General features: G+C 36.0%; 1 protein-coding gene across 1 annotated transcript; it reads right to left on the bottom strand.

Annotated features, from left to right (window-relative positions):
- Window positions 1-275: 275 nt before the first annotated feature.
- Window positions 276-1,667, bottom strand: LOC130051738 (neuronal acetylcholine receptor subunit alpha-3-like). The gene is made up of 2 exons (XM_056154313.1): window positions 1,493-1,667; window positions 276-1,179 (listed from the first exon to the last, which is right to left on the bottom strand). The coding sequence occupies exons 1-2, from the start codon at window positions 1,644-1,646 to the stop codon at window positions 755-757; spliced, it is 579 nt and encodes a 192-aa protein (XP_056010288.1). The 5' UTR covers window positions 1,647-1,667; the 3' UTR covers window positions 276-754.
- Window positions 1,668-9,959: the final 8,292 nt, after the last annotated feature.

Genomic DNA, 9,959 nt, shown 5'->3' with positions numbered 1-9,959 from the left:
AGGCCAATGCTCGGTGCTTATGGCGATTGAGCAAGGAGGAATTTTTTGGTGCCACACCTGCTGTGACACGGGACCTCGGTTTTTGCGGTCTCATCCGAAGGACCGCCCCATTTAATCGCATCTTACGACAAGCAAGGGGTTACTGAGTACCTATTTGAACCCGAATCCCTACAGGATTACACGGTGCATTTATTATCCAACTCGGAGATTAAATAAATAGGAAATAAGCTTGATTACTTTTTAATCCGGTGGAGTATATTTTTATTGTTTTCAAAACGTGTATAGCTTAATTATATGTAATTACTTGATAAAAAAAAAACCCACAATAAATATGGTATTATCCAATGGATACAGCACACATAGCGTTAAGTATTTTGGATGAAAAAAATCTCTGGCTAAACTAACTAAAACCTGATGAGGGCTGTTAAACAAAACGTTACATAACTTTGCTATTTCTGATAATGTTTACCTAACTATCATAAATCAAACAACATCCATACTCGATACTTTAGAGTAATACACATGTAACACAAATACTAGTACATGTATCTGCTTAAATATGTAGACATACTGTAGTTTTTGTACTAGTACATGTATCTGCTTAAATATGTAGACATACTGTAGTTTTCGGTAATACTATAAAAGGGTTAAGGCAAACATGAACAGTATGATTATATACATTTGATTTTAATATTTTCCAATGTGGAAATTTCCAGGTGAGCACACTACATACTTGATTAACAACAAGTAAAATCTAATGGTTGATATATCCAAAGAGAAAAACTACCAGAAAGAGAACTTGTTCTATGACTGTGAACAGAAAGAATGCCCTGAAAAAGAACTCATCAAGGAAAACAGTTACTTTCGGCCAGTCAGGAATAGTTTTTTCCGTATTGACTGATGTAGCGGTATTTGACATGATCTCCTGTTTATTTCCGACGTCTGTTTTGATTTTCTTTTTGGTATCTAACTCTGCTACCTCTACACATGCAATGTTGTGAACTTTTGCATAAGATGCCGATTTGGTCACTCCAGCAAATTTTCCTAAGAATCCGTTGTACTTTTTCTGGATCCATGATGGCACTGGTTCGTCTTCTTTTTTACAGTGACAACGAAGAACCATAATTGATGCTCCTATGGACAGTGTTCCTGCCGTTAATGTCAATAGCAAGTAGATAGCTGAAATACCAATATAATATTTGTAAATTCTAACATGAAAGGTGAAGATAACGAACAGTGATCAATCTCATAACTCCTATAAGGAATACAAAATAGAGAGTTGGGCAAACACGGACCCCTGGATATACCAGGTGGGGTCAGGCGCCTAGGAGTAAGCATTCCCTGTCGATATTTAAAACCTAGACTAAAATACTGTAGTCTACAATAGGAACAGTTAAAATGTTCAGTGGTTCAGATATTGTAAAAAAAAAATCCAATTACAAACATCTACATCTTCATTTTAGATACTAGTAGATCCTTGAAGAAAACCTACACAATACTGAGATGGTGAGGGAGGTGGTCGGTAAATTTGCAGAAACAATGGTTAGGTAGACTGCGTAGGCTAGTAGCACTGTCAGAGAAAACCCCATCCTCCCTCCACTCTCTGGTGGCAACTTGAACGCCATGGTAATCAGGAAAGCCAGCATCGCACATGGTGTAACAGTGTTAATTACCTAAAACCAATTTAATGTTTCAATTATAAATAAACAAAACTGATACTTTAGAATATACGATTTTTGTCATCTGCTTCCACGGAAGTGTACTATACATAAGAAATATTTTTGAAAACATATTTACCCCCATACCATTTGTGACATTAAAAAGGGTCAACATAAAAATTTAGAATGTCTTTAATGACTGTGGAAAAATTGGTGATACTAGTGCACCCAGTATAACGTCTATCAATCACAGGGTTCAAAGGATATTGAGCGGACAATATTTGGAGTAGTTTTGACCTCTGACCGTCGATATAAAAAACAATAGAGGTCATCTACTCCTGAGGAGGTATCAGTGTACTAGGTTTTACATGTACGTCTATCAAGCAAAGAACTGTCAAAATATTGAGTAGATAATATTTCCTTATATTCGAAATAGTTTTACCCAGACCCTAAAATCGATAGGGAACATCTATTCCTTACGGAGTGCCAGGGCATTAAGTTTGATGTTTGCGAAGCAATCATAACGAATTCTCTAGATATTGAGCAGACAATTCTTCCTACATGTATGACCAAGGTAGTGTTACTCATGATTTTGTGACCTCAAAATCAATTTTGATCATATACGTTTTAAGGGGTACCAGTGTACCAAGTTTGAGGTCTATCCAACAAAGAGTTTTAAAAATACACATGGACATTATTTTCTTGTATGCGAAGCAGTTCGATTCTTGGATTTGTGTACCAAATTTAATATGTTAATCACAGGGTTGGAAAGATGATGAGTTGGCAATATTTTCTTGCATCCGACCTCCATTTGTAGCTTAACTCCTCGCCCCTTGTGATCGCAAAATCAATAGGGTTATGATACTCTTTTACATGTACGAATACCAACTTGTGTACTAAGTTTGATGTCTTTGATGCAAAGGGTTTTCGAGTATTGCGCAAACAATATTTTCTTATTTCCGTCTTGACTGTTGGTTGGCCTTGTGGCATCAAAATTAAAACACATTTATGACATAATTCTTTTGTTTTCAGAGTCCTATATTTCTAAGACGGGACAGGTTCTAGTACAATATTATTGTGATGACTCGAGTATTAATGTGAGGAGTCCAATTATTAATGCTAATATTGGACTTGTCGCAATAATACTGAGCTCGTCAGTAACAAAGATTTAGGTCACATCAATCTTTACAAAACGAATAACAAAGGACACACAGAAGAAACGTGCATTTCATTTGAAAACAAAAATATACGCTGTAATCCAAATCAAGAGTAGGAACTGATAAAATAACAAACATCACATAGTGAAGCTGTCAATGAACAGGAACCTATAATTAATACATTAGCTTCTCAAGAACAGCGAAATTTTTTTTCAGGAATTTCAATTTGAATCCAATGGAAGGAGAAAAAGTGTAGGGACAGGTTAGTATCCCAGCGATAATTTTCATGGAATATCGATTATCCGAATTACCGGTACTCGACGTAAAGACGTTGCATTTTCCGAAACCGGGGAACTGAGGTACAATGTTTGACTGAAATCATGGAAACGGTCACCTATGAGTCCATCCTGTCTGATACAATCATAAATATTAAATGAACACATGTCAAATCTTTTTAACGCACATGCGTATAGTTATCGCAACGATGAGTACAATGTTATCGGGGTCCAATGATGGGTTTTTCATTCAAAACAATAAACACCTGTTTTTAAACTATGATATCCATTAAGCACCCGTTGTCAGTTTTGACAATAGACATGCATTGTTTTGTTTAAAAAATGTTTGAAGACAAAACTCAGATGGTCTATGATAATTAGATATTGAGCAGATGATATTAATAATAATGTCTTAGGTCCGGAGTACTTTGATCCCTGACTTTGAATCAATAAGGGTTATTTACTCTTTAGAGATTATCAGTACACTTAAGTTTTAAGTGAAGGTTGACTCTACCGACCGGCAGGTGCAAACCAACCAACCCATTCTTTTCCAAAGAGAGGCATAAAAATACTGCTTAAATATTGTTTACCATAGTAAATAAAAGAATCAAAAGTTTTTACCGTATAGTAAATCAAAGTTTAACTACATTGATATAAGTTTTTTTTTTCTATAATATAAATCAAAGATTTTACTATTATAGTGGATCAGAGTTTTCAATGTTTATTTTATTGACACGTTCATTCTATTACGATGAATTACTGAATGTGTACTCATTTTTAAGGGATTCATATTTTAGCGCCTTTTAGTGGTAAATCAGAGCTCTTATTCATGGTTGCGCTAAAACTGTTTACTTATCCATTATCATAACGTTGAGGAAGTGATAAATCAGGATAACGCCTAATATTAAGACTTTTGCGAGAAGAGCTGACGAGCATAGTATACAAAAACTCTTTCGTGACATATCAGTATACATGAATTAAGTGATTAACCGATAATGTTCAAGATGCAATGTACAGAAATGTTCAAGTTGTCCAAACATTATACAGTTGTAGCTTAGCAACTGATTTATAATGTACACATGAACTAAATGCATGGTGTGACTTAAATAAATTCACGTTAGTGAATATTTTAAAAACATGTATTCATTGTTTTAGAATCTGTGATACTTTTACAAGAAACGTTATATATGAAGTTTTATCAATTAAATTAAAATAAAAATCCGGAAAAAATTAATATATAATCTGGAAAAAAATATACATTTTAACTATATAGAAGAATACGGAATTTCGGTATGAAATTTGACAGTTATGTGAAAAAGTTATATACAAATTGATAAGACAACAAAGTTTCTATGTATTTTTTAAAATTTATTTTTGACGGTAAAGTAAGGTACCCTATGAAAAAAGTTCTATACCTTTATTCATATATATAATAATTAGGCCCCCAACCGATACAAGTGCCTGTGACTTTGACAGCCCATCATGGACTCCATGCCACAACATCGGAAGTATTTCCAGGAAACGTGAGAGTCTGAAACATCCACCACTGATTCTGATGATGACAGTAATCATGACTCCGAACAATTAAGAGAATCGCTTAGAACAAATTCAGCTGATAGCCTCTTATGAATACTGATAGACGATGGACATCCATATTTGACAGTTTCTTCATGGATACTATTCAAGACGCCAAGGGATGTTGATTTAAAAAGGATTTCCGACATGGAATACTTCCACTTAATTTGGTTTACAATGATTTGCGATGCATTAAATAAATCATATGAATATGAACAAGAGGCCCACAGGCCTTATCGGTCACCTGAATACTAGTGAAAAAGCATCACTACTTCCATGGGCTATGAAATCTAGAAAAAAATTCCTGTTCTGAATATCTAAGCTAAATTCTAATGTTCATCAACACTATAAACAAGATGTGTTCTTAAAACTTTACTGCCCTCAAAAGTGCATATACTGATGAAAGGCTTTAAATAATAGGCGTATTAACATTAAAACATCAAAAGATATGACTAATCCTAAAGTCATAACCCTGGGTTATGAAATTCACCAATTTTTTTTGTATATCCTTTTCTGCTATTCCTAAGTATGCATTTAGGTTTTATACAGTATCAGCAAACTTACACATACATGCAAGGTGAAGATAACGAACAGTGATCAATCGCATAACTCCTATAAACAATACAAAATAGATAGTTGGGCAAACACGGACCCCTGGACACACCAGAGGTGGGATCAGGTGCCTAGGAGGAATAAGCATCGCCTGTTGACCGGTCACACCCTCCGTGAGCCCTATATCCTGATCAGGTAAACGGAGTTATCCGCAGTCAAAATCAGTGTGCCAAGAACGGCTTAACAATCGGTATGAAACACGTCCAATGATAGGTTGTATTGACGAACTAGATCGTTATATCGACCATAGAATTTGCGAAATGCTGACTTTAAACGAGACTGTTGAAACCCCTGTACCATCAACTTGTTTGTCAGTAGCTTACCTCTATTTAAAAACTGACTATACGCAGAACAAGCTCTTGCATATCGAATCAGTTGAGATATAAACACCATATGCAGGTGATAATGGAATATTGCTACATAAATATGGGAAGCTGACGATGGAGATGCATATAGGTTTTTTTTGTTGGTTTTTTTGTTACACGTGTGCGGTTCTTGAGAAGAAGATTTTTTTAAAAATTGGTATTTTGCCCCGCCCCTAAGGCCACAAGGGTGCAGGAATCCTTAAATTTACGATTTATGTCCCCCTTGTTCCAAAGATGCTTCATACCAAATGTGAAAAGAATTTGAATGATAGTTATCAAGAAAAAGTTAAAAATGTCTATTGTTCACACATTTCATAACTGACCATTTTGGTCCCACCCTGATACCAAAACCCCTACCTACCCCTGGGATCATCAAATTTAAAATGTGGGTGAAGGACTACCTGCTCTTTCTAAATATCTATTTAGTTTCAATATAGTATCAACAGCACTAAAGAAAATGTTATTTAAGTGTTTTATACATAAACACTATATATCAAGTTTGGCCCTGCCCTGGGGTCAGAACCCCTACCCCAGGGATCATGAAATTTACAATTTTGGTAGAGGCCTCCCTGCACTCCATCACCATACATTTAGATTTTCTTACACATGTCCAGTTCTTGAGAAGACGATTTTTGAAAATTTATCAATTTGGGGCAGTTTTTGTCCCGTCCCTAATGCCCCAGGGGTGCAGGGATTCTGAAATTTACAATTTTTGTCCCCCTTGTTCCAAAGGTGCTTCATACCAAATATGAAAAGAGTTGGAATGATAGTTATCAAGAAGAAGTTAAAAATGTCTATTTTTCACACATTTAATAACTGATCATTTTGGCCCCACCTTGATACCAAAATCCCTACCCTTGGGATCATCAAATTTGAAATTTGGGTAAAGCACTACCTGCTCTTTCTAAATATCTATTTAGATTCAATATAGTATCAACAGCACTAAAGAATTTAAGCGTTTTACACATAAACACTATATTCCAAGTTTGGCCCCGCCCTGGGGTCAGAACCCTACCCCGGGGATCATGAAATTTACAATTTTGGCAGAGGCCTTCCTGATCTCCATCACCATGCATGTACTTTTTCTTACACATGTTCAGTTCTTGAGAAGAAGATTTTTGAAAATTTGTCAATTTTGGGCAGTTTTTATCCCACCGCAAAGGCGCCAGGAGAGCTGGAGACCTGAAATTTACTATTTATGTCCCCCTTGTCCCAAAAATACTTCATATCAAATTTGAAAAGAATTGGACTGGTAGTTAAAAAGAAGAAATTCAAAATGTTCAATTGTTAACGGACGACGACGGACAACAACCGATTATATTATTTGATTAGTTATTATTATTACAATATAGGATAAAAATATTTTATAATTACAGTACAAAAAAAAAGAATTCTTGAAAAATGTTCTATAAAATATTCAAAAATCATAACATGAAAAACGTTACAAAACGTCTTTGAAAACACTATTATAAGATTGCAGTCAATGTTCTTTGAAAACGCTATTATAACATTTCCGTGACCATACATTTTTACGTTTTCAAAACATTTCAGAAATTTTTTTTCAGTCTCTTTAAAAGATCGTTTTTATAACAATTTAAGAACGTTTTTTGTGCTAGCTGGGTATATAGTGTTTATGTGTAAACCATTTTTAAAATTAGCATCTTCTTTAATGCTATGCCGTTAAATAATTTAAATGAAATAATTCCAGTTCAGTTAAAAAGGAATTATTTCAATAAAAAGAATTGTTTTATATAATAGATAGGTGTGAATATTGAATTAGATTCACGGCGTCCATTAGTCTGGTATCTATCCCCGCCAAGTTCTGTTTTCATGTCAGGATTGAAAACGGATTAATCGGAGGCGAGACAAGACTAAGCTTTCATAATGTACTATATTTACGTCCAGTATTCGTGTTTATTATAAATGAAGACCAAATACGTACTTGATATTGGATACAATAAATAAATATAAACATCAACGGGGTTCGGATAGACTGCTGCATGATTTACATGTACTTGGCTACGTCCACAAACGAAAATATTTGAAGTTGCAAGTTTTCGGTTCACATGGGGCTTTAATGAAATTTTGGACGGAAGTAAAGTGGAAACTATATGAGGAATTTTTTGTTTTATATTTTGAGGTGACGATGCAAGAATACAGTAACATAAGGCCTCAATCGTGCGCAGATTTTTCTGCGCCGTAAATTGGAAGTTTTTATAAGGGATGGCTCTGTAGCTCTCTGGTATGTCACAGTATTTTTCCAGAGATCTGCATTAATGTAGATTACTAGATGTACATATAATTCCGAATCGTCGGTATGTTTAGCATGCTTTGTGTTGTACCTGTGTGTTTTGATTGAATAAAGTTGCTGTATAACAACTTTATACAGTTTTATAATAAAACGCAAAGCTCCTGCATAATAAACTTACATTCAATTTATCATGACGCATTGACTTTGTAATGTGTAAACTTGATTCAACGGATCTGTGAAAGTTAAAATTTTACACCTAGGTGTGCCTGCAAAAATGAAAGGATTTAATAACCTTAATTTGGTTATTATTTTTTAATAAATGTCAGATAAATGACAAAAATTCAGATGGCTTGAAACGTATCATGCCTACCGTAATAATATTGTAACGTGAAGCGATCTGAACACGCTCGCCGTTGCTTAGAGAGAGACTCTACCACAAAACTAGAAAAGCTAGCTGACAAGCGAGGCAGTAGAAGTTCCCTATATACTGTCTGCTGCACCCCCTCCCTCCACCAGCTTAGCATGGGTCCTCTCTAATTGTTTGGCACCTCTTCAGCAACGGCATCAGCCCTTCACGACAAACACCGTCGTCCTCGGACGAAACTACGTCCGTATATGGACACAAAGTTTCGAAGAGATTCTACCTGAAGTAGGCCTCCTATGACACTCCAGATTCACTACGATGCACCATTTTCTAACGTGCATCGGTTTGAACACGCTCGTCTTTGCTTAACTTGTGTGCTCAAGAGAGAGTCTTTACTACGTACACATCACCAGAAAAGCTAGCTGACTAGCAAGGCAGAAGTTCCCTATATACTGTCCTACATCACTAGAAAAGCTAGCTCACTAGCGAGACAGTAGAAATTCTCTATATACTGTCCTACATCACTAGAAAAGCTAGCTCACTAGGAGACAGTAGAAGTTCTCTATATACAGTCCTACACCACTAGAAAAGCTAGCTCACTAGCGAGACAGTAGAAGTTCTCTATATACTGTCCTACATCACTAGAAAAGCTAGCTCACTAGCGAGACAGTAGAAGTTCTCTATATACTGTCCTACATCACTAGAAAAGCTAGCTCACTAGCGAGACAGTAGAAGTTCTCTATATACTGTCCTACATCACTAGAAAAGCTAGCTCACTAGCGAGACAGTAGAAGTTCTCTATATACTGTCCTACATCACTAGAAAAGCTAGCTCACTAGCGAGACAGTAGAAGTTCTCTATATACTGTCCTACATCACTAGAAAAGCTAGCTCACTAGGAGACAGTAGAAGTTCTCTATATACTGTCCTACATCACTAGAAAAGCTAGCTCACTAGCAAGGCAGAAGTTCCCTATATACTGTCCTACATCACTAGAAAAACTAGCTCACTAGCGAGACAGTAGAAGTTCTCTATATACAGTCCTACATCACTAGAAAAGCTAGCTCACTAGGAGACAGTAGAAGTTCTCTATATACTGTCCTACATCACTAGAAAAGCTAGCTCACTAGCAAGGCAGAAGTTCCCTATATACTGTCCTACATCACTAGAAAAGCTAGCTCACTAGCAAGGCAGAAGTTCCCTATATACTGTCCTACATCACTAGAAAAACTAGCTCACTAGCGAGACAGTAGAAGTTCTCTATATACTGTCCTACATCACTAGAAAAGCTAGCTCACTAGCGAGACAGTAGAAGTTCCCTATATACTGTCCTACATCACTAGAAAAACTAGCTCACTAGCGAGACAGTAGAAGTTCTCTATATACTGTCCTACATCACTAGAAAAGCTAGCTCACTAGCGAGACAGTAGAAGTTCTCTATATACTGTCCTACATCACTAGAAAAGCTAGCTCACTAGGAGACAGTAGAAGTTCTCTATATACTGTCCTACATCACTAGAAAAGCTAGCTCACTAGCAAGGCAGAAGTTCCCTATATACTGTCCTACATCACTAGAAAAGCTAGCTCACTAGCAAGGCAGAAGTTCCCTATATACTGTCCTACATCACTAGAAAAACTAGCTCACTAGCGAGACAGTAGAAGTTCTCTATATACTGTCCTACATCACTAGAAAAGCTAGCTCA

Source organism: Ostrea edulis, chromosome 2 (genome assembly GCF_947568905.1).
Source record: "Ostrea edulis chromosome 2, xbOstEdul1.1, whole genome shotgun sequence".
Taxonomy (NCBI): domain Eukaryota; kingdom Metazoa; phylum Mollusca; class Bivalvia; order Ostreida; family Ostreidae; genus Ostrea; species Ostrea edulis.
The sequence above is the reverse complement of the archived record's forward strand: the minus strand, read 5'-3'. Positions and strand labels throughout refer to the sequence as shown.

What these genes read in the sequence shown, in the direction of transcription:
- LOC130051738 (XM_056154313.1), bottom strand. Translation starts at nt 1,646, where the DNA reads ATGCTGGCTTTCCTGATTACCATGGCGTTCAAGTTGCCACCAGAGAGT. An exon ending in CCTCACCATCTCAGTATTGT is followed by an intron (nt 1,180 to 1,492) that starts GTAGGTTTTCTT and finishes TTGGTATTTCAG; the next exon opens with CTATCTACTTGCTATTGACA.